This window comes from Periplaneta americana, chromosome 14 (genome assembly GCF_040183065.1).
Source record: "Periplaneta americana isolate PAMFEO1 chromosome 14, P.americana_PAMFEO1_priV1, whole genome shotgun sequence".
NCBI classification, from domain to species: Eukaryota; Metazoa; Arthropoda; class Insecta; order Blattodea; family Blattidae; genus Periplaneta; species Periplaneta americana.
In genome coordinates, this window is record NC_091130.1 from 72331222 (window position 1) to 72357568 (window position 26347).

Below are 26347 nucleotides of genomic sequence, written 5' to 3' on the forward strand. Positions count from 1 at the left end.
ACTGTTACACATCTTTTGTTTGAGTGTTCTTTGTTTTTGTGTCAGAGATAATAGTAGAAGCTGTTTTACGATATAAATTACAAATACATGATGAGCAGGGAACGGATTTATATGGACTAAAAATATATGAAATATGTAAATATATATGTAGTTATTTTTACCAAAATATGGAATTAAATATGGATTTTTACCAAAATATAGAATTAAATATGGACTTAAAATTATAAAAAAATGACTATGTACGTTAAATATTGGTACATTTTAATCAAACTAAACAAAAAATATAATGGACGTACCTTATCTTCCAATGTAGTTTCAACAAAACACAATTTTTATTGTCTGTTACCATAACAATAGGTTACAAACATTTCTTTCAAGTGCTGAAAAGTGAATCTTCTTCTATTGTCTCTGAGGATAGATTTATACTGACTAAAAGAGCGTTCGACGTCACAAGAAGTAACTGGTACATAATTCAATTTCACAATGTCTGCTGGGGATAAGTCCAAGTTAATCTTCACTGTTGATTCACCACTCATCACAGCAACAACCTTTTGTAGTTCTTCATATCCAGGGTTTTTTGAAAGTACAGTGTCCACCTTAGCTCTTACTGCATCTGCAACTTTACCTCTACCACGATTCAGTTGTTCCACAGTACTATTTATAATTTCAAAACTTTCAGATAGTGAAAGGTGCCTATTTTGGAGACTTTTGAGCGTTTTTATGATGCATGAAAATGTATGCTGAATGTGAGCTAAGTCATTCTTCACACTTATGTCACAGGTAACTGTTTTCGCAGTATCAATTGAGACTGCATCTTCAGAGTCCAATGCAAGGAGAACATTGTTAATAGAGTCTATATGTTCGGCATAATATTCAACTGCTTCTAGCCATGTACCCCATCTAGTTAAAATTGGCTTTGGTGGCAATGGAATTTCAGGGTACATTTCTTTCAACACGTTAACTCTACTGGGAGCTTTGAGAAATACTTTTTTCACTGATGAAATCAACAAATCTACTTTAGGGAAATTGTCTCTGACCACTTCTGCCACACGATGAAATGCATGCGCCACACAAGTAAAATGAGTCAATTTAGGATATACAACAGATAATGCTTGTCCAGCTTTGACCATATAAGGGGCAGCATCGCTAATAAAGAATAACACATTATCGTACATAATACCCTTTGGCCACAGGATACCCATAGCTTCGTTGAACAGTTTAACTATAGTTTTGTTATTGCACTTTTCTAGAACATCACAATGTAAAAGAATTCGTTCAGAATATTGTTCACTTAACAAACCGATAACTACATTACCAACAAGTCTACCTTCTTTGTCGGGAGTCTCATCAATGGAAACCCAAATTGAACTATCTTTAATTTCATCTCTTATCTTCTGTATTGTCTCATCGTAGATGGATGGAGCATACGTCTTCCTAAGTGTTGACTCATCCGGGATTGTATGTTGAGTATATTTTTCAAGGAATTCCCTGAAGACCTTATTCTTTAGTTTGTAGAGAGGAATATCAGCAGAGATGAGAGAACGGCACAGGTCGATGTTAAACTCAGATCTTACATTCGATGTTGTTGGTTGTGTTAAAAACAATTGTCTCTGCTTGGAATTTAGTTGTTTGTTGGCCTGATGTTTACTAGTTGTAATGTGTTGTTGCACCAGGAACTTTTGTGTAGATGATACTGCACACTGACACAAATTACAAAATAATATTTTATTGTCAGTTGATAAACCATCTTCTTTAAATTCTGAAATGTAACTTGTTAGTTTTGATTTTAAATTGACTGAATGACGTACTTTTGGCATATTTACCGTCTTTATAGTATGATTTACAAAACTGAACCTATGTGTACTCTGACTGGCATTTAACTGTTGAGCTGCACAACTGAAGTCTGTTAAAAATTTTAAATTAAATTAATACAGTTTTGTAACTCACTTTCCCATTGTTGATAGGACTGCTAATTTTCAAATAACTCTGATGTTAAAGGGATTACTGAACATGTGTTTAAATCTCTATTGTTGAAATGTATTTTTAAAAGTTAATGGAATTTTGTTTTGTTTTATTGTTAAACCTAATATAATATGGACTGTTTTATATGAAATATGGAAAATATATGGAAATTAACGAAAATATGTACTAAACTCTAAAATATGGAAAAATATGGAAAATAAAAGTAGGATTTTTCAACCCTACACATTGTGAAACATAAAGATAATGCAAAATATAAATTATATTAGCTTTATAAGTAAATATGTATTTACATATAAATCCTTTCCCTGATGATGAGTAATGAGTAATAATTATGATCCTCGCCCTGTATTCGAAAGGCTTGGGGTTCGAACCTAGGAGCAGACTATCCTGACTTGAGCTTTCTTGATTTTCAAGTCTCACGGGGAGGGGGGGGGGGAATGCTGGAATAATACTAATGTAAAAGATCACAACCCACCTCATTCCCCTTCACCATCATTCCTCAAATACTTCATCATATCTACCATAATAGACGCAATACTGTCACTATTTGTGGAAGTATCAGCCCCAGCAAAAATACCCTCTGAGAGCATGATGGAGAACCACAAAATTGTGGAGAAATGCGGGGAAAAAAAAAACATGAATACATGTTTGTATAAACCTTACACATCATTAGTTTACATCAATAATGTAATTAAAGACCTGAATTGACAAACATCTCAAGTCCAATGAAGTAAATTGTTCAGGAGAGCAAAGGTATTGCCAAACATCACTTCTTTTGCTGTGAAACTTTTCTACTGCAGCAGCAAAAGTTGCGCGTTGTGTTCACACAGAAGCCAAAAGTAGTGCGCTGCATGTTACTTTCATGTTGCGCAACCCAAGCACTGCAAAAGTTGTGACGGGAGGTTGCGAGTCTGTTCACACACAAGGTGCTACTTTCGCAACCTCAGTTTAGCTGCAGCTTTGCATCTCCGTATTGATTCTTCAGTACATTTTGTGGTTATGTTCGCATTAGAGTTTCAGATTATAAAACTCAAAGTGACAGCTTACTTATCACTTCTTTTAATTATAAAATTGAGAATAAAACGTTAAACTTAAAAAAGTAGGCAATGCTGGAACAAATCAATCAATCTTCTTAATGTATCCAACTGTTTGCTGACAACATAAAGTCCACTATAGTCTTTGCAGTTCTTGTTTTTCATGAGAAATGAGGGGTATTTTGATCAGTGTTCATTATAGCCATAGATGCCTGTTGCTAGTGGCCAGAGTTGAGCTGTAGTCTACATATACTGCAGCGTTGTCTCTTTTGCACCTGGTACTGATGATTTCAATTTACTTCTTTTGTGGCTTATGAATGGACCTTATAGAAGAATGTGTTCCAGATCTTCATCATGATTATTACACCACAGACAATTAAGAGTATCAGAAAGGTGAAATCAGTGCAGGTACAATTTACTGTGTGACAATGTGACCTGTTTTGGCTCTTGTTAAAAGTGTTTGAACATATCTGGACAAGTTTTTGTACATTTCCAAGTCATTTGGTTTCTTTTGAATGGACTGTCTTTTGTCAGAAGCAAGCCAATTGTTGATGAAAGAATAGAAATGCAGAACAATTTGAAGTACGATCTCCAGGAACTATGATGGAGGAGATGAATAGGCCCTATGTTGTAATATACAAATTTCTTGCTAGTATTAGGAAGATTATTATTTTTTAACCCATCTTTATTGTATTGGTCCCGAAGAGAGAGCATTATTTTTATCATCATCTTCTGAAATTTTCATTGCACTAGCAATTCCTGCTAAAGCCTTTTACTTTTTGTTCTGGGAATTGTCATTCGCAAATTCCACAGGCATTCTCTTTGTTCAAACAAGTTCATTATTTATTTTTTTGTCCTAATTAGGATTCACAAATTGATATTTTTATTATACAGCTATTAGAAAAAACATCTATGTACTTCAATGATAACCAATAGCATATTCTCAAAGCAATGTTGGCAACCCTCCTGCTTGAAACTACGCTATGGAAAATTAAAAAAATGAATTATATATCACGAGCAAATGTACTCTGACTGCGCTGTGCTCTTACTGTTACACATACGCAGGCAGCGCATTTGTGTTTCCAAACGTACAGCAGATCGAGTAGTTTCTTCTGATACATTTATTACGTTATGTGGATGCATAAGCAGATATGCATATACTAAGAATCATAGTACAATACAGGCACTACATCATCAATGTTGTTTATGTAAAACACCAAATTATGACTAAATTGTGATCTGATTCTAATACTGAGTAAATTGCATTTTCATTCAGACTTCTGTGTTAATATTTTAATTTATGTTACATTATATTTCATTTTGATCTGTATTTTGTATATACAGAGTGGACCGCTCGAATGTACCTAATTTCAATTGTATGTGACTGGTGAACGGTTGAAGATAGAACCTTGCGGTAATGTTTATATGAAAGGAAAAACTCAACAAGTTTCGAATCCTGTCATTAGATGGTGTGCAGACACGGTTTCTTTTTGTAGATTGTATCGATTGTCAAAATGGCGACACCGCAGATGAAAGCGCAAACTGTGTTGTGGTATGCGGAGTTTAAATCAATAGTTAGAGTTGAAAGGGAGTATCGGCAAGAGTTTAACCATGATGCTCCAACTGCTAAAAGCATTAAGAAGTGGCACGATACATTTTTAGCTACAGGATCGGTGTTAAAGAAGCATGGTGGGGTCGTAGAACATCCGACGAAATGGTTGCAAATGTTCAAGCCATGTATGAGCGAAGCCCGCGAAAGTCATTCAGAAGAGCTTCGCAGGAACTTTAAGTACCAAAATCAACATTGCAACGAATTGTCCACTGTCAGTGGGCATCGTGTGGCAAATGGTGTCTCACAAAGACATCTGGATTCTGTCCGCAGATCATGGTGTGGTGCGGTTTGTCACAGAAGCAGGTCATTGGACCATTTTTCTTCGCCGAGAAAACTGTGTGTGGTACCACATATCTTGACATGCTGGAGAAGTTCTTCTTTCCACAAATTGAACATCTGCAGCCTAACATAACATCCTTTTCCAGCAAGATGGCGCTCCTCCACACTGGTTCAATGACGTTAGTACGACTTTAGAGAACATGTTCCCTGGCCGTTGGATTGGTAGGGGAGAACCGGTCGCTTGGCCCCCAAGATCTCCGGATTTAACACCACTCGATTTCTTTCTCTGGGGCTACGTCAAAGATAAAGTGTACGCCACCCCAGTCAGATACCTTCATGATCTTCGGAAGCGCAACATAGAGGCATGAGCATTCCAGAAGACATGCTCCAATGTGCTTGACAAAAAATCGTTCATCGCCTCAATATTGTCACAGTGACAACTGGAGTTCACATAGAAACGGTGATGTGCATATCGAAACTTGTTGAGTTTTCCTTTCATATAAACGTTACTGTAGGTTTCTATCTTCAACCATTTACCAGTCACATACAATTGAAATTAGGTACATTCGAGTGGTCCACCCTATATTGTGTAAAATATAAATATTGTTAACTTTGTATATTGATTTCTGTTATTATAATTGTGCCCCTGTAATGTCTTGTGACATAGGAAGAACATATTCTTAGCTTAAACAAATTTTTACTGACAGTTATGGTGAAAGATATGAATTTCATAATCTAAGAATATATAATTTTGTTTACTGTAATGACGCTGATTTTGTTAAATCAATTAATTGTATATATAGTATTTATAGAGTATATACAGTTAATGTGTATCAAGTTTACTATTACGTTCTATAAAATAATATACTGGGTGTTTCAAAAATGAATATCAGGGTTTTAAGGTTTTGTAGTATTTATTACATTTAACATACAATTATAAATAATACAGTAAATGAAAGAGCAACTCTAACAATTTTGCTACAAGTGCTCAATGTGAGCACCATTCGTCACACATCGAGTCGATAAGCGAGTTCTTTCCCAATCTTGATCAGTGTGTCTGCAGTAATTGTTGCAACAACTGCTTCAATCCTCTGTCTTAAGTTTGGTAGGTCAGCTGGTAACGTAGGTACATACACACGATCCTTCATGAATCTCCAAAGGTAAAAATCGCATGGCGTAATATCTGGTGAACGAGGAGGCCATGTGAAACGAGCTCAGCCCCTTTTGGCCAATCCAGCAGTCAACGTCGTTTAACCAATCACGTACTTCCATACGCGTCTCCTTAAAATTCTCAACACAGATGTCACTGGAATTGCTAATTCACAACTAGCCTTCCAAACAGATTTCTTGGGGATGCACGTGAAAGACTCTCTCACTCGTTCAACATGCTTTCTAATGGCAGACAGAGGAAACAATGCATGTGCATACAAAACTGTTTGAGTTGCTCTTTCATTTCATGTATTATTTATAATTGTACGTTAAATGTAATGAATACTACAAAGCCTTAAAACCCCGATATTCATTTTGAAACACCTGGTATTGTATAGGCTATATGAGCTGTTCAGAGCGGAAGTGGTGTAAGTCAAAATTGGGTAATGAGGTTTAAAGTAAAAATTCTGTAAAATACAGTGCAAAGTAGCAATTAATATGTCCTTCATGCTATCCAGTGACTACTAATAGTTTAAATAAATTGAATATTATTTGCTACTTTGCGCTGTATTTTACAGAATGTTTACTTTAACCCTCATTATCCATTTTTGACTTACACCACTTCTGCTCTCAATGGCTCATATACTAGTTCAGTATTATCATCGATCTAATTATATTTTCCGTCTTATGTAGCACTAATATTTTGTACAGTGCTATTTTCGCAGTGTTAGTGCATTTATGTGGTTAAAAAGTAGCTGGACAGACCATACCAATTTAGTAACAATCCCACTTACAGTTGTCATGCTCCATTATTATGTAATAAACTAGGTTTTACCTTTCGTAGCGTCCTGACATAAGTATTTAGGGTTAGAGTTTTAACCCTGAAGCTTCAGGATATACTAACTGATAACTTTCCTAACTTGTTTGGGAACGAAAATGTGTTGCCTACAGATAAGTTATTTTCATCACATCAAACATTAAAATATAAGTAAACATAAAGTATCATTAGCACATATGAATGGTAACAATGTTTGCAACCAAACCAATATCAAAAACGTTGTGGCTGCAACCCTGAGATCCCTGTTCACACGATACTACTTTTAAACTGCATGCAGCTGCTACTTTTCAGGTATGTATCTAATGCTCTGGATTTGACAATAATGTCATTCTTCTTCTCGCCTCCCAATATTTAGAGATGGGGTCCTTAAATGTTAAACTATATTAATGAATGTCTCTCATCCATTTCTTCTTCCTTTGAACACAAAAGGCAATTTGGCGATGCAAATACTCTGATTTTATGCAAGTGTTTGACCGTAACAAGTCTGAACATTTATTACTACAGGAGAAAAATTCGCTCTGGCATCAGGAATCAAATCTGGGTCCCTGGTTCTACGTACCAAGTGCTCTAAACACTGGGCTATGCCAAAGTTCAATCCACAGGACCAGATCGAATTTCCCTCTAGTGTTTTTCCCTTTGTGGCCTTACTCCATGTTCAACATATATGTTGACATAAAGTCAACTGCCATTATAAAGGAGTGCACTCAATTGAGTGACTTGGTGGCTGGGATTCCACAGTATATGCACTGTTTTTCTTCAGATTTTGAATTTGTCGAATCATGGCATGTATTTCTTTAATTTTTTTGCATTTTAGGGTAGCTGGTGCATGCTATAACTCGAATAGCAGCTTTGGAGTCTGATAATATTACAAAATTATTGTGTTTATTTATCCAGTTAAAGATATTCTGTATTAATGTGTGTACTGCTTCAATCTCACCATTAAAATTTGTGGTATTAGTTCCAACACTTCTGCAGAAAGAAAATAATTTACATGTTCCTCCTATTCCAGCCCCTTTTTCATCATCAAAGAGGGATTCACCTGCATAAACATGAGTCTAGTCATTTACTGGGTATTTTGTATTCAGTGTTTCTAGTGTGATGAATTTTGCTATTTCTGAATTTGTATCTTTTTTACTGAAAGTTTCATTTAGGTCTAAATAATACTGTATTTCAAGGTTTTCTACTGGACTGTAATTGTTTATTATATTTTCTTTTTCTTTGGGAATGTCTAGCATTTTTTTTAGTTTGTAGGTTTCTTTCAGAATTCCAGCTTGAGTTTTTAGGAATTATTTGCTGTCTAAATATTTATTCCATTTATTGTGGTTCGGTAATCTCAGTAGTTTCTCATACAGTAACACGGCCTGTGTTTGTAATTCTAGAATTAGTGGTTTGTTGGACGTAACAATTCTTAAGGCATCTATTGGAGTACTTTTAGCTGCACCAGTTATTAGTTGGAGAGCTTGGTTCTGTGTATCTTCGAGAAGGTTTTTGAGTTGGATGCTGTTGTTAGTATTTCATCACAATATTTAAAAACTGGCTTGATATACATATTGTATGTTGCATTTAATGTTTTTATGGAGCTACTCCACTTTGTTCCTGCTAGTCTTTTTAATAATTTGAATCTTTTTACTGCTTTCTCAGTTATACATGTTATTTGATTCTTCCATGTAAGTTTCTTATCAGAAATGATTCCTAGGTATTTTGCATTATCTGTACTGTGTAACTTATTATCTTGGCCTTTTCTGTAATAGAGTTTTACTTCTGTTGGTTTTTTTTTTTTTTTAGGGAAAAGTCTTGGTATTTAGTTTTTTCCTTATTTACTTCCATTAGGTTTTCTATACACCATTTTTGTATATTTTCTTGTAGGTGATCCAATTTTTTATTTTTGGGGGGGGGGGGGGGGGAGAATCCCAAATAACCAGAGCATCAGCAAGATTTTTCAAGTGTTTGTGGAAGGTCATTTACACAAACATTAAGGAGCATTGTGCTTAATACTGCTCCTTGTGGTAAACCAAGGCGAGTCTGCTTGAATTTATAACTAGCAGTTCCATATGTGGTGGCACAGAACCTTTGGATTATGAACTCCGATATCCATCGTAACATGTTTGATTTGACTCCCAATTTCTGGAGTTTGCTGATTAATTTATATCTCCAGACATTGTCATATGCTACTTAAAGTCCACAAACACCGCTACTGTATCTTCACTTCTATTAAAAACTGACTTTATATCTTCACTCAATAAAATCGCTTGTTCATTTCTTGAATGATGTTTTCAGAATCCTGTTTGGGATGACGATAACAGATTGTTTGTTTCTAGGTACCAATTCAGTCTGGCTGATATCATGCCTTCATTATCTTGGCTAAGTGACTTGTTAAGGATATGAGTCTGTAGCTACTTATATTTTCTGTAGGTTTGCCTGGTTTTGGTATTGGGATGATGATTGCTTTCTTCCAGTCAGCTGGGACTGAAGACCTCCAAATATGATTATAAAATTGTAATAAAGTGTTTTTGGTTTTTTTTTCCCAGATGTTTGATAAATTCTGGGTGGATTTTATTGTGTCCAGGAGCTTTTTGGTTCTTGGCTTTTTTATGTATTGCTATCTCTAGTTCTTTGTAGCAGAAATCATGGAAAATTTTATCATTCAATTTTAGTTGAGATTTTTCAAGTTTTTTATATTTCTTAATGTCCAATTTTAATAGTTTTTGTTCTTTCGGGATCTTTTGAAGTTTTGTTTGATGCAAAAGTTGTGCTAAAAATGGATGTTATTTTTCAATCTTCTGTGACCCTTTTATTTTTATACAGCATAGATTGTTTTGTGTAGCTTTGTCTTTCAATCCCAGATATATAATTATATGCTTTTTTTTTCCCCATCTTTTCTATAATCTAATTTTTCTGTAAACTTATTATAGGCCTATGTGTTTCTTTTTGCATCTATTAAATTTCTTTTGAAATTTGCAGCCTTATTTTTTCAATTTAATATAAAGTTCCTGGTTTGTTCTTCTTCTGCCTTTTTCCTTGCTTCATCCCATTCATTCTTCAACTGTTGTAATTCTTTCGACCAAAAAGGGTTATAACATTTGGTTTTCCCATGCAGAATGCACTTTTTTGCAGTTTGTAAAATAGTTTTGCAAATAAGCTTGTGTTGTTTATAGATTTTGAGTACACACATAATTTAGCTAGCTTGATAGTACGTTTTCATATTCTTTCCAGTTAGCTTTTTGAAAATTCCAGGCTTTTTTTATAGTTTTGTTTGTGCATATATTATTTATTTTAATGACTGCAACGACTGCTTTATGGTCTGATCCCGCTGTTCCCATCACATCTCGAGTTACTCTATCGGCAATATTAAAAGATGCAATAAGGTGGTCTGGATTTGTGTTGCTACTTGTATGGTTTAAATATGTTGCTTCTTGACCTGCTTCACATATTAACTTCAAATTTTTTATATTTAATAATTCCTCAATTTTCTTTCCTGCAATATTAGTGTCTGTGTATCCCCATAGTCCTGAATGTGCATTAAAGTCTCCCATTAAAATAGTTTTATTTGTATGATTCAAAAAACTGAAATCAATATTATTATTGGGGCTAAGAGGGCTGAAGTTACAGGAGAATGGAGAAAGTTACACAACGCAAAACTGTATGCATTATATTCTTCACCTGATATAATTAGGAACATTAAATCCAGACGTCTGAGATGGGCAGGGCACGTAGCACATATGGGCAAACGAGAAATACATATAAAGTGTTAGTTGGGAAACCAGAGGGAAAAAGACCTTTGGGGAGGCCGAGACGTAGGTGGGAGGATAAATATTAAAATGGATTTGAGGGAGGTGGGATATGATGATAAAGACTGGATTAATCTTGCACAGGATAGGGACCGATGGCAGCTTATGTGAGGGCGGCAATGAACCTGTGGGTTCCTTAAAAGCCATTTGTAAGTAAGTAAGGTTGCACCTTTGTTCACACATAGCAGTACAAAAGTTGTGCAGCATTTTGTACTGCAACATTGCAAAAGTAATGACGTGTGACTGTACCTTAAGAAAACTACACAGGGTTGCAATAGAAAAGTATTATTTTTAGGTGGTTATTTTACGATGCTTTATCAACTGAATCTAACCGATCAAAAACCCCTCATTTCTCATGAAAAACAAAAACTGAATAGACTATAATGGACTTTATGTTGTCAGCAAACAGCTGAATACATTAAAAAGATTGATTGATATCAACTGCAACTAGTGTTTGAGTGATACGAAGGTGATAATGCTAGTGTGATGAGTTCAGGATCCAGCACTTAGAGTTACCCAGCATTTGCTCATAATGGGTTGAGAGGAAAAACCTCTACTATTGCAGTTTCACGTCATACGTGATGTTACTTCATAGCAGTGGACAATAAAATAGTACTGATATAAATATTTGTAGGATTCAAAAACACAGGCTTAGAGTCGAACTTGGGATATTCTTTTTTTTTTCTGAAGGATGATAGCAAAGGCCTACATATGTGAAACACAACATATGTCAGGTTTGGTCAATTCTGGACTTCAGGTGTTTGTCAATTCAGATATTCAATTGTGTACTTGAAATATTAAATCTATAACCCTAATAAACATATGGGTGAAATAGGGTTCCTTATGTTTGAATATTCTAACCTGTGAAGTTCTACCTGATGGATCCACCATAGAGAAATATTGGAGAGCAAGAACGCTAATGGATTCGTTGCCAAAGCCCGGCATTAGATAACAACAACAACAACAACATGTTTGGATATTCAGTCATAATACTCAGGTGATATAAATGGTGAAAATGTCGAAATGTAAGCCTTCCATGTTGGATAACAATTCTATATTCAATTTACAGCAAAAGAACCAGGGGTTAATTATCTTAAGAAGTCAAACAATGAATGTAAGATAATTTATCAGTGCTGTGTTCAATAGCTAACACATAAGTGGAGAAAAACTAGTTCCCAACAGCAATAAGTAGAATGGAATAATACTGCCAATTGTGAAAGTGAGAAAGAAACCTCTCTTGTTTATTGCTAAGCTGTTAAGTCGCAGTTCTGTCCCTGTCAGGTGACCCAAAAGCACATTAACTCCACTACAAGGCACAGTAATTTAATAATTTTTACTTTTTTATCTTACCACTTGCTCATTCTCTTCAATATGTAAGTTTAAAAAAAACTATGAGTAAAAAATTTTCATTAAGGTGAAATAAATTATGTAGATGTTACAATTGTTAGTAATGCATTTCTGAAAGTTTCAGAGAAGAAACAGTACATCTAACAAGTACAAAATAGCCCGCCAACATGAATCAAACAAGATGACTGAATCTGTTCACCTGCTGCTGTTTTGTCTACAGTGTTTGCTGCATTGCTGAGTACGGCATCCAGAGCCTTGTTGAAATTGAAGTCATTCTTGAGAACTGTGTCTATAAGAATGTGTTCCGGCACAGAGTCTCCAATAACATTTCGTATCTCATCAAGACACGATCGTAGTCGAGCATCATCCTCCTCACTGAGTCCAGGTCGCTGATAGTTATCAGAATCACGACGTGAAAAATCCTTAGATCCATCTACGTTAGACTCATCTTCCTCTGCAATGTCATTCTCTTCACTGAAGAAGGCTGACATCTGGGGTTGTTTTGTACGATCAAACATGAACTGGGCAGCTGAAACAAGTTAAATTTACGTGAAATGTAAGAATGTGCCAATTAAATAAACAGCCAAAACTTTAAAATAACTACTGAAGCTTTCCTGGTGATGTGATAATTCAAAACATTCTCGGGCTGTTTTGAGCCAAAACTTTGTACCATATACAGGGTGGAAGTGAAATAAACCTGCAGCATTTCAGAGTGAATAGCTCATGTTGTATGTAAAAAAAAAAAAAAAAGTGTAATACCATATTGGTGGAAAGTTCATAGTTATCTCAGAAAAAAATGTTTTATCCCAAATGTTTAATACCCTCTTATTCAGTAACTATTGTGAGTAGGATCGTAATGTTCGTCCATATTGATAGAAAATGTAATAAAGTATTGTTTATTCCTCTGGCGTATCTCCATATCGTGAACACTTTTTGTGTAAATTTAATTTAAAAACCACTAATTTTAAGCCACAGAATGATGTGAACAAGTTGCAACACTGCCAGTGAGGAATATGTTCACCAAGGGCAGTCTTGTCAAGGTCACTCCCAACTACAAAAGGGTTGTGGTTTCCATAGCAATTGTAGCAGCTGTCTCCTATAACAATAATCTACTATGAACTACAACCTTGGAATACTTACAAATGTTACAACGTTCTTCCATTAAATATTAAATTTATGATACTATACGCAAAATCAGAACTCTGTGTACAATATTTTCTTATTGAAATTAATTCAAAAAGAGGTTTACTCCGAAACTGTAATATTAAACATGGTCATTGAAAAATATTTAATTAATTACATAATATATTATTTTCCCCCTCACATAATGAATAATAGAATCTACACTATTCCTATTTTTAATATTTTGAAGTCTGGAAAACAGGTTTATAAACATCAGATTTTTTAAATCACTGAAATTGAATTATCTTACACTTCAAATAATGCACAAGAAAATGTCTACTTCGTTCGTAAGTAAGTGTTGTACAACACTAAGTGTACTTAAAAAATCTTTCGGTATTCACAAATGATCAAGGTTGTACTTTTTGCTTCTGACAGAAAAACTTTATAACATTACAATAATAATATACCTTAAAAAAAAAAGTAAACTCAATCAATAGCAAAACACAAACAAAAAATACAACCTATGCTTTTAGTATGTTTACTATGACAAGAGAGTAGCAACTTAGCTTCGAGCTATCGAACTCTAAGATGACCTGTCAATCATCTGGCCACTGTAGAAAAGATGAACCACGGCTTTGACAAATGCCATCTATGGCTCACTTTAACATGCCTGACCTAGGGAAACAGACTTGAATTCGTTGATGTCTTACACCTGTATTAAGGAAAGAAGGAAGTGGGGTTTGTTAGCAGCAATGTTGCCAGACTGTTGAAACTTCCAACTTAATTTTCTAATTAACTGTGCATTTAATCGTAAAACGTGATATAGGTTTTCTATTCATTTAAGTGTACCCTATCATCCTTTTCAATTTGCAGGGTTATTTCACTTCCACTCTGTATAGATTGAAACCTTGGTCTATCTTCCTTGGATGCATAATCTTTCTGGATTGATTTTTCAATTTCTATGGTTCCTGAACAAATCCTATTTATGCTATAGAAAATAAAATCTGCATCAATCATTCCTCAATTTATAATTTTATTACATCTATTGGATTCAGTGAAGAACTATTTTCAGAACATGGGTGAGGTAAGAGGAAGAAAAATAAAGTGCACAAGATTTGCTTATATTGCGTAGTTAGCAGAAGAGAAGATGATACTAAGGGATATGCTACTGAAGGAGTATGGGATGAAGAAAAAATAATGCAAACAAGATGAAGACCATGGTTATCAGAAAAAAATAAAGAAGATAAACATGTAAATTCGAAATGAGGCAGTAGAAAAGTGGTTAGCTTCAAATATTTGGGATGTAATACAAGGTATAGTTACAGCATTCAATTAATACCCAACTGGTGTCAAAGACGACACTTTTCTTTGAAGAGATAAGATAAGACTATGTTTATTGATTAGACCTCAGATGCTGCTCCAATGACAAGGAGTGGTAACATATCATGTCTACCAATGATGTGTTAGCATTTTTAAATTATGTGCCAATATCACCTACATGTGGATTATATAACATTGTTATATCTTGAGTTGACTGATGACGACAAAAAAAGTTAATAATTTTAATTTCAATTTTAATTAAGTCATTCTATAGTTTAAAATGTATTCATTGTAGATGGTGGTGGTAGAAATCAATGTACTGATGTCGGTATAATGATAATTGTAACTAGGGATAATATTTACAACGAAAATGTGACACCTCATTTGACATTACAAGTACTGATGTATGCAAAATACATATATGAAACACAAGGCTTGCCGCTAGGGTAGTAAATGAACTATTTTACTATTAGTTACATGAGCTGCTGCCATAAGTCAAGAGGAGAAAGATAGCAATGGCAAAGGGAAATTTATACAAAAAGGAGCATCTTCTGCGGACCTCTGGAAAAAGAACTAAGGTACAGACTAGTGAAGTGCTTTGTATTGAGTGTGACATTGTATGGGACAGAAACATGAACATTACGACAAAGTGAAGAGAAACGACTGGAAACCTTTGAAATGAGGACATGAAGAAGAATAGAGTGTGTGACTGACTCACAAAATAAGAAATGAAATTGTGCTAGACTATGAATCCTGATTAAATGATAAGCATGCAACACCATCGCAAAGCACTAACTACTTTACACGACTATTATACACCACCTTAATAGCACAGAAATCAGAGTTGTAACATATAACATTAAAGAAGCTACATTTCTTAATTAACTTAGTCACAAATACACACCACAAAATTAATATAATACAACCACAACAAAATAAAAACTATTTTGTGTGTGTTCAGATGGTTTGCTATCATCCATCTTCACACAACTTGCAAATCTCTCAGTAAAATTATCATAATCAGAGTAAAAGACGAAATTAAATACTAGCAGAAATGGAAAAGGCTTATCTGTGGTAGCAGTACATGGAAGTTTGTAATAAGGTTAGGGTGGGTTTGTTGAGGGATTAGTTAAGTGACAGACAGGGGTCTGTGAAGTACAGCTCCAAGATCTGTGACAGATAGCCCATGGTCTGTGATACATAGCTCAAGTAAGTGACTGATAGCCTCAAAGATCTGTGGCAGATAGCTCTGAGGTCTGTGACACACAGTCGAGATCTGTGACTAAATTATAATGGATTAGCTTATATGAGGAGATAGCTACGTGACAGGAGACCAAGGACTGTGACAAGGTTAGAGTAGGTTAGATGAAGGGATAGTTATATCATTCATATTTGCGCTGAGGCATATCCTGTGCATGCACTGATAGCCATGAAAAACTGATGTTACAGAATGGAAGATGGCGTTGGAAACTGACTCCTTCCCAAATTCTTCGCATACAAGGACGATATCAATTTGGGGCGAGCAGATGGGATTATAGTTACCATAGTGTTCACATTGCATTTTTATATGAGGAGGAAATCACTTTAGAGACAGGCTGGTGGGATTATAGCTACTGTACTGTAGTGTTCACATCATGTTTTTAATTGTGTTGTTTTATTTTAAAAGTTGTCTAGTGATTTTACAAAGTGGTGCAAAATAGCGTTAGTGTGCTGATAATTTATCAAAACACAAACAAATATGCTAAAGTTAAGCAATGATATAATATTAACTTTAATGTTTTTCTACAATATTACCATCACTTGGCGATATGCAGTAATCATCTTCCACAGAATGTCCATATACATCATCAAATCCATCATATTCTGAAAAAGAAAAGTAAAAAGGAATGTAATACAAATACTGGTATCACATGTTTCTGAATTCTGGCTTTTTACATACATGGTCGGTGGAGTTGTCTGATAATTCTTCTGCTAACCAATGGCAGGTGTGGTCCTCCGAACAGTTTGGGGTTGTGTGTAAGTGATATAACCACCGCAACATAAAATATGGTACCCACATTAAACAGTTATACTTCCTGCTACATCACTCTTCTACTTGGAAAACAGAAGAGTTAATGGCTTCACCGTCAAGAACTCAGTAACTCAGTAACAACAACACTTTCTGCTCTTATATCTTGCATTTTTACCTCCGGAGAATTTTACACTGAGGGATTCCATGAATCATAAGCAGTGAAAAATATAGTGGGAGTGCATTGGTGTTAATGCAGCTTATGTGGATACCTCTTTGTTACTTGTTAGCTTAAACAACAAGTTTAAGCCCCCTCATCACGACAAGGTGAGTACTTACCGACTCCAAGGGGGGCTATATTTAATATACGATAATTAAATATGTACCAAACCTATATGCACATAGAATTATTCCAATTCAGAAACAACTAAGTAAACTAAAAGAACTCCAAAAGGAAATAACATTTCAATGGATACATAGTCATTGTGGTATACCTGGAAACGAGAAAGTCGATAATATTGCAAAACAGACAACATATTTGCAACCAAGACCTCTTCAAGTGATATCTCTATCCAGTGATTTTTCTTCAGTAAAGTCTCATTTTACAAACCTATGGATCAACAATTGGCTCTCTTCTGACAAAGGAAAAAATGTTACAGTCTGTACAAAAGAAACCAAATGACCTAGAAATGTACAAAAACTTGCCCAGACATATTCAAACATTTTTAACAAGAGCCAGAACAGGTCACATTGTCACTCAATTGTATCTACACCGATTTCACATTTCTGATAATCCTCCTTGTCTGTGCTGTAATAATCATGATGAAGATCTGGAACACATTCTTCTATACTGTCCAACCATAAACCACAAAAGAAGTAAATTAAAATCATCAGTACCAGTTGCAGAAGACACAGCCCTGCAGTATATATTGACTACTCCCCAACTCTGGCTACTAGCAACAGGCATCTATAATGAACACCAATCAAAATACCCCTCATTTCTCGTGAAAAACAACAACTGAATAGACTACTACAGTGGACTTCATGTTGTCAGAAAATAGCTGGATATATTAAGAAGATTGATTGATCTTGCATTTTCCTGCTGATTGAGAATGTCCTTTACAATAGGAAAATTATAATTAAAGAATTCTACATAAGAAATAAATCAAACGAGGCGCCATTTTTTCTTTAACAATTGCGTACCAGGAGCTGTATACAGTACTAAACACGTTGTTTTATTTTCCAGCACCAATACTATCCACAGAATAGCCTAACCTAGAACTATCCACCTGTTGTAAGTAGTAGGCTAATGAATGTATGCATCACAGCCATAATGGCACATGCTGATGAGACATGTAATTTAAATACATATAGTGAATGTAAAAAGTATTCACACGACGATTTCCTTACTACAAATTAAGACGTAAATGAAGCACTATTAATTCTTGGTATTAACTGTTCACGTATAACGAAAGCATCACATAGCAAATACACGTAAGAAATTTTAATAATTTTGTGTGTAGGTTATGTCACAGTTCAATAAATTGAAAGCCTAACAAAATTAAAAATGCGTAAAAAGTAATCGCACACACAACTCTGTTGATGAATAGAAACATTCATGCGGAATGCAGTAGATGTTCCAAGGCAATTTGGTTCTAGAATCACAAGTAGTGTACAGCTATCATGCCAAATGTGACGAAGAGGAAAAGAAACTTCTAAGGCCCGGTTCACACGAGCGGAATGTCTGCGGAAAGGCAGTCGCGTGGCAACCGCACCATTCTGAGGCCACACGAGCGGATAAAAGACGGACGGAAGAATTTGAGGTGGACAGTCGTCATAGATGCTAATCACCGTGCAGTACTAGTGTACTTCGAAATGCAATTATTGATAAGAAAAGTAAAGATGAAGACATTGAGTACATCCAATAGTCAGCACTCCATTATTACAAGGAACTTTTCATGTGTTGTTTAACTAGTTGCGCAAGGAGGAATCAGTTTATTTTAATTAACATGAAAATGATATTTCCCAGCTTCGATGAATTTTATTGTATCATACTATGAAAAATGCCTTCAGAAAGAATATGAAGGGTTCAGGGGAAAAACCTGTTAAGTCCAAAATTATCAATTTTTTGTTTTGGATGCCATGTAATACCTCAGGCAGTGTTATCACTTTTTATTAAAAACTACATAGAGAAATTAATGAAGTAAAAGGTAAATGTCATAAATTAAAATAATTTATGTATTATTGTATAGGTTTATGCGAGAAATATTTGACAATGACTATTTAGTAATACATTCCCTTTCTGCGTCAGAATGTTCCAAGAAAGTGAGAAACAGTACACAACAAATTTCATAATATGCTGAACATTTTTTGTTTCTGTCCTTGTACTCTTCATTTTGAATGTCCTAAATATATAGCCTTTTCTCATTCTCGATCACCTCAACGCCAACTTTCTCTACATCTATATCATTCATCGAATACAATCACAATGTGCAATGCACACTACAAGTTAAAAAAAATTTCAACAGCCAGTACTACAATACACGTGTGATATGTCGACTGTGACTCAAGCAGACGTTACAGATGGTTTTTCTCGAGATACTCCTGTTTCCCTCTATCATTCCACCAACACACTTCACTTTCCCCTCATCTATCATTTGCAATAGTAAAAGGGCTTACGGATTTCCGATGCTGATATAGGAAGGGTTTGGGGCTCATATAGGATGCCTATCTGTCAGCCAACGATGACAGGAAGGGCTTGGGACTCCGGCCCCTGAGACTTATCAGGCTACTTGTCCGTGAAATGGGACCTAGCTCTATTAGGGACTGATGCAGGATGGCCCACCTGTCAGCATCAGATTCACGAATGTCACTCAGGTCACCTGTCAGATTTGGACAATCGTCGCATATAGGCCTACAGACACACAAAGGGCCAAAGCATACGTAGTCCTGTTCTCGTAAAAGCAAAGATATGTCGTCTGGACACTCACCACCAAACTGCTGCGTCCACTCGTGTGATTGATACAATATAATTCAATAGTTCATAGCGAACTTGCGGCCACCGTGCGGCGTCCGTTCCGCTATGGGCGATGCGGCTGGCATGCGGAGACATTCCACTGCCGCAGACTGTCTGTCCTGTGTGAACTGCTACATTTAAATTAGTGTGCCATAGAAAATGGTGCAGCCACCGTGCGGCTGTCGTTCTGCAGACATTCCGCTCATGTGAACCGGGGCTAAGGAAGAAAGGACTACTATCATTCGTCAGCATATCAATGTAAAACACTGAGTGAAATGTAAACGATTGTGAATAGAGGTAAGTCAACCATCAAGGGAATTACAGACAGATACGGGGAAAGAAATTCGAACGAAAATTTAAGGAAAAGTGATCAGCCGAGGAAAATAAACGAATACATTGGCAGAGCAATCATACAAAAAATTAAAAAGAATTCACATATTAGTGCACCAAAAACTGCGACAGAGCTTTAATATGATCTCGGTATAAGTGTATGTGACAGTACAATCCGAAATTACCTAAGGAGCAGTGAATATCATGGTAGAATCACCCATAGGAAATACTACATCAGTAAAGTTAATAAAAGATTAGACTCTGCCAAAACAAATCTTAACCGACCCCAAGAATTATGGAACAGAATGCTTTACAGTTTTCACTGATGAAAGTATGTTCAATAAATGGTGGGTCTGGTGGGAGAGGTTTCGTGTGGAGAACTGGAAAAGAAAAATCTTTGTTCCAAAGTGAAACACGGTGGAGATGGAGTGCTAGTATGGGGATGCGTGAGCTCAGCAGGAGTGGGGACGTTGGCTTTTATAGAGGGCAATATGGATCACCAACGTTACAGTGATATTCTGAAGGGTCTTGTAGTGCCTAGTGCCGAAAAATTGGCAAGACATAATCATGCAAGACAATGACCCCAAATATACGGTCCACAATACTCGACTGTGGATTCTCTATAACATCCCTTCGTACCTTCAGACACCTCCCCAATCACCAGACATCAACCCAATCGAGAACCTTTGGGATTATTTAGAAAGAAGACTTAGAACCAGGAATATTACCAGCAAAGTCTCTCTAAAGGCTGCAATCATAGAAGAGTAGAACAACACTCCAGCAAGTGTTACTTCAAATTTAGTTAAGTCTATGCCCAGAAGGTTAGGGACTATGTAAAATGCAAGGGCTACCCTACAAAGTATTCAAACTGAAAAGGCACTCACTAAAGTGTGACCAGTGTGCGAAAACTTTTTGATCGTATTTTTCTTTGATATCATTATGTTTTAATCAAACAGAATGATTTATTTCGAGAATTGTGCAATTAATTTCGTGCTTATAGCTACCGGTATGTAAACAAATAACAGAGAATGTATGTGTGTATGTATGTGTGTGTGTGTATATATATATATATATATATATATATATATATATATATATATATATATATATATACACATACATACATACATACTTGTACGTAACTTATGTTCATGTCTAAAAAGTTGAGTATAGGATTTGAAGCACATTATTTATTTTTATTAGGTCTACCCACCGTGCGAATACTTTTTACACTCACTGTAAGTTTACTTTATAGGTACAGATACAAAATTCTGGGCAGTGGATGTTCATAGACCTCGACCGCTCCAGTAAGAAAGCATTTTTGGTGCCAGTGAAGGTGCAAATTTCTAGATAGTGGGTGTTTAGATGTCCGAAACACACCAGCAAGAAATAATTTTTAGTGCCAGTGAGAATAGAGATTATTGTCGAAGGTGGTCGCATTTCCAAATAATTAACAATCGTGTCTTACATTATAAACTACGATCCGTTTTTGCTCGTGACGTCTAATGTGGACAATATGGCGGCGATGCAGCCATTCATTCCCACCTTCAGAACACAGTTACAATCCTTACCCTCTTCCCTCAAAATTCCAATCTTGTAACATACAAAATAAATTATTGGTACTAAAAAGTGTCTTTCTGTAAGTATGAGGATGTGCATTCGACAAACACAGACAAATCTGTTCCTTTTTTGTGCTTTAAGATAAACTGACAGTGAAGTAACCGTATATTGAAATTCTCTCTATCTGAATTTTCCAAGTTCCAGTTATAACATACTGCGCATGTTCAGTAAGCACTGAGCATGCGCAGTATGTTATAACTGGAACTTAGAAAATTCAGGTGGCCCAGATTTTATTCTTGAGTCTGTACGTATTCATTTATGATTTTCAAACTCTCTCAAGCTCGGGTAATGTAAACAGATTACGGTTTATTACAAAATATGCTTTATGTCCAACAAAAACAAACACCTTCTATAAATAAAGCTTGCAGTGAAGTCAATTTTATAATTAAAAGCAAGAAATCTAACTTAGTTTACAAAAAGTTCCACTATTCTGTCACTAATGAATGATGCACGTTGTTGTAATTCACTGCGATTTTCGTGTAATTCTGAATATCCAGATATGAGTACCCAAGTAGGCATAATATGTGTCTCACACACACACAATCGAATCTCACCTTCGGAATAATCCATTGTCCGCACATTTCTATGACGTGACATCTTGTTGGTATATTATGTTACCATTATCAATATGAAAAGTGAGTTAAAATCAAAAAGTGATACATTTGCCAACGTAATCAAAAACTGCACTCAATCAATTTCACCATTTGATTGCAAACATCTGTATCCACGAATGCATCGTGCTGCACTCTGTACAGTTCATCAGAAAAGAAACGATTCGATACGATTCTAACCGAAGTTGACCGAAACAAAAATTACAATTATTACTTGTTCATTTCGTACTTGTTATCTGTTGTGTTCGCCATGATGTTGCTGTGAAATTGTAATCTAAAATATTCATCCCGATGTTGGACTTAGGCCTTTATCAATGTAGTAATCACACTTTCATCAAGAATAGATCCCAGGGAAGCATTTCGTGGATACCAAAGAAAGCTTCAAACCTGTTTGAAGCTTTCGAGGCCGTATTCATGGAACTATGAACCTGGACTCGTTGTCTTTTACTTTGTCACAAATAAGTTATTTGGTTGCAAATTTAACAAAGAAAAATTATAAACAAAGTGCTCAGGAATTATCACACGTAAGTATAGCCTATCATTGGTGTATTATTTTGATTTTACTGCTATAAAATATGTTCTACATGTCTGAATTTGCATATGGTTTGTAAGTGTGGTTTTTCCGTGTCATTGCTCCCAGCCAACGCATACAAATGTTTAGATTCATTTTATTATAATATTCGCACTGCTTTTGACGATATTATACTATTTTACGCACTAGAAACGTTGTAAAAATAGGTATGGGTATAACACAATTGTGTTTTGCAAGAGATTCTCGTATACATGGCCCAGCACTTAACAAGCTCCGTGAGTGAGTCAACCCTCTAGAACCACCACTTACACAAATCATATTTGCTCAAGGGTTTAAAATGTAGGCAAGCTGACACTCTATACATTAGTTGAATAAAATGATATGAAAGTGAGTAGGCTGAATTTATTGTAGGGCCACTGGTACCCGCACCATTGAGATTGTTTACATTTAGTAACTTACTAATGCATTTGTGTACAACTGTAGCCAAAGATTAAAACTAGTTCTGTAGTACAATAAACATGAATTTTAGCGAGTACTTGCTAATATAAAGAATAAAAACCGTAAGTTCTTGATAAATGCACACGCCGTTTAAATACGTCATGGAAGAATATCTGCCCCAAAGTAGCCTTACCTATATTGTTTAAAATCGTAGCATCTGCTTTGAACCATTAATAGGCAAAATATATCGTACATTCTTTATGATAGAGATTAGAGCTTTGTATGTGTATATGTAATTAATTTTAGGTAATTCTTCAGGAAAGCTACACTGAAGGATGCACAATCCCAATTTTCTTTTGCTTGTGGAATGTATATAGACACAGACCTAATGATAAACACGTGGTTTTAGTTTGCAGTTACAAATTCATTGTTGTAGCATCGCCTACTTGTTTTAGTAATTCGGTAGAAAACTTTGGTCTATATGGCGAACATCATCGAGGGTCAGTGACAGATTAGGTTTGGTTTGTTCATGCTCTTGGTATGCCTACCAAAAATGTGTATAGCCTACGCAAGACATAAGTTACCAAAAACCTGAACAAATCTAACCTAACCTGTCACTGATCCTCGATAATGTCATTGATGTACGTTATATTGACTAGTTGTTTTCTGCTGATGTATACTTGCTTCGTGAGGGAGGATCGAAAAGTAATGCACAACATTTTTTTTTTGTGGCAGTGTATTTAATAGATAAGCAAAACGAAATAATATAGAAAAAAGCTACAGGTTTTACCTATTTTTCAACACAGGTACCAGTCTCTCGACACATTTCCCCCATCGTGACAACAGATTCAGTACACCTCGTTTATAAAACTCTGTTTTCTGGGTGTATAACCACGTGTGCATGACTGATTTCACTTCTTCATCCGAATCAAAGCATTAGCCTGCTAACTTAGTAATTTCTTCATTGATCCGAAGAGGTGAAACTCAGACGGTGCGAGGCCTGGACTGTAGGATGGATGACTACTGCCTCAATGCCCCTGATATTGGATGATGTTGCAGCGGTCACTGGTCAGCTGGAAAGTGCTTTGTCGTTAAGATTTACTTGGCCCTTTGAGAAGAACCTGCACCACCTGGAGATGTTTCTATGGTCCAGACAATCAGCACCATACACCTCCAACATTTCCCTGTGGATTTCACTAGGACTTTTTTGTTTTGCTCAGAAAAAACGGACTACACCTCGTTGCCCTTCACAAGTAGATGATGCTAGCACATATTCCATCTTTACTCAGTAGTTCCCACTCGTTTCGCCAGGGTGACACCTAATCGAGCCGTTGCTGTCTGTAGCACAAGATTCAAACTAACTATCTGCCAACTTTGAACGTCCTAACCAAAATAGTATACTGTAAAGAAATTGTTGTGCATTACTTTCTGATCCTCCCTAGTAATTAATTACTGTACCAATATAAATGCGAGAGGTTTAAGCTGAATTACTAGGGAAATGGTCCATTTCCATATTATTGCATTCTGGATCTCTCGAGGGTTATATTGCTAACAAATGAGGGGAGAGATGGTTACAACAGTGATCGCAAAATATGGTCTTGCGAAGCATGCTCCTCAATGGGCCTGAACCCAGACTAACGTAAGTAAGACGTCACGACATACCCCTCCTCATTCCTTCGAGTATTCTTTACTGTAGCTTTACCACTTTTAGGTACAAATGTATTTACATCCTTGGGTTGTAGTCGAGTCATATGTATCTTATACGAAAAAAAATTGAGTACCGACGCCAATTTCACACCACAAATAAGGGTCGAAAGTTGCTGTGAAAGTGGAGGCCAGCAGGCAGGTGGAATCGCTCTAGTGAAGTGCAAGGGGTAGGTGGCAGGGAAGGGAAGCACATGTATCTCATTTCCGTGCGTTTCGTTACTGATTCATAGAGAAAAGTCGAGTTTTCGTAAGGTCGAATCAATGACAGATTAGGCTTTTAGCCTGTCTTGGAAGAAATGGCACATTCTTAGACAATTGTGAATATATGCAAGATATAGTAAAAGCCTAAACTAACCTAATCTGTCATTGATGCGACCTTACTGAAACTCGCTTTTTCTCTGTGTTCAGTAAGGAAACGCACGGAAATGAGTTGTATGTACTGCCCCTCACTAAAGCCTACCCCTTCTACCTCGACAGAGTGATTCCGCTTGCTCTCATCTCTGCTGGCTCCCACTTTCAAGCAACTTTCGACTCTCATTTTGGGCGCGAAATTTACGTCGGCACTCAATTTTTTTTTTCTTTACGATATCTATGAATCGTCTAGGACTCAAGATTATAAATACATTTTCACAATTTGGTAGTGCTATAGTAAAGAAATGCCCTTCCAGGCCTCAGCTTAGGGTGTGTTATCAATGCTATTTGAAGATTGTGCTGTGTAGAGTTTACTTTACTTACTGAAATGCGTTTGCAAGCAAAAGAAAAAGAGAAGTCCACAAAAATTATATTTAAGTTAATGCGGAATGGGAGAGGGATAAATAATTTTTTCTGTAGTCATAACGAGAACGTGAAATGTTCACTGCACTCTAAAATGTTAGTGGATGTAGCTGTAATTGACTTATGCAACGACATTGTGTCATGTCAGAAAGGTCATGACTTCATTACAGGTAATTTTGACAGCTAATAAGTTAATATGCAAATTGAATGAAATTGATATGGAGTCTGTGTCAAGTGGCAAAAAATGAGTTTCACCATTTTCCATGTTAACAGTAATTTCTTACAGTTTTATGAATCAAAATAAGTACTCTGACATCCTAAAATTTTAGTTACAGAATTTAGATGTAGACAGTTTGGTGACTTCAAACAAATGGAATATTATTTCATGCACTTTGCAAATCTTTTTACTATAGCCATAGGGAAAGTAAGACTAGATTTACAAATTGAAGTTACTAAAATTCAAAACAATACCTTTGTAAAAAGCAAGTAAGGATTGTGTTGGCTTAGATGTTTTAAAAAGACCGAGCCATCTAAATACCCACTGTTCAGATCATTTGCTGCTAGATTCGTAGCTATGTTCTGGTTTACTTACATTTGTGAACATTTTTTTTTTTCAAAACTATTTTTGTGTTGAAAGTATTTGTGGCTACAATATAAAACCACGTGTTTTATCACTAGCTATATACATCTCACAAAAACCAGTGAAGCAAAAAAAACATTTGTGCCTCCTTCATTGTAGCTTTTCTGGAAAATTACTAGGTCTATTGTAAAATAAAACGTGGAATCTGTTTTTAGAACAAAAATTCTGTATCGTATCGTTACTTCAAATCAGTATTGAT

General features: G+C 35.7%; 2 protein-coding genes across 10 annotated transcripts in view; one reads left to right on the forward strand and one right to left on the reverse strand.

Moving 5' to 3' along the window:
- Nucleotides 1-22198, reverse strand: part of HBS1 (translation elongation factor EF-1alpha (GTPase) HBS1) — a 116336-nt gene extending 94138 nt beyond the window's left edge. For all 3 annotated transcript variants that reach the window (XM_069845577.1, XM_069845576.1, XM_069845575.1), the window contains exons 1-3: nt 22001-22198; nt 16267-16335; nt 12230-12559 (exon numbers count right to left, since the gene is read on the reverse strand). In XM_069845577.1, coding sequence (XP_069701678.1) covers nt 12230-12559; nt 16267-16335; nt 22001-22043 — 442 coding nt within the window. In that variant the 5' untranslated portion in view covers nt 22044-22198. The remainder of the gene's footprint in view (nt 1-12229; nt 12560-16266; nt 16336-22000) is intronic.
- Nucleotides 22199-22247: 49 nt separating this feature from the next.
- The window catches only part of Not1 (CCR4-NOT transcription complex subunit 1), a 177008-nt gene continuing 172908 nt past the window's right edge, over nt 22248-26347 (forward strand). For 6 of the 7 annotated variants that reach the window (XM_069845567.1, XM_069845569.1, XM_069845573.1 and 3 more), the window contains exon 1: nt 22331-22581. In XM_069845567.1, the coding sequence (XP_069701668.1) occupies nt 22480-22581 (102 nt within the window). In that variant the 5' untranslated portion in view covers nt 22331-22479. Of the gene's footprint in view, nt 22582-26347 lie in introns of all 7 variants that reach the window. The other variant, XM_069845568.1, reaches the window with a different exon arrangement.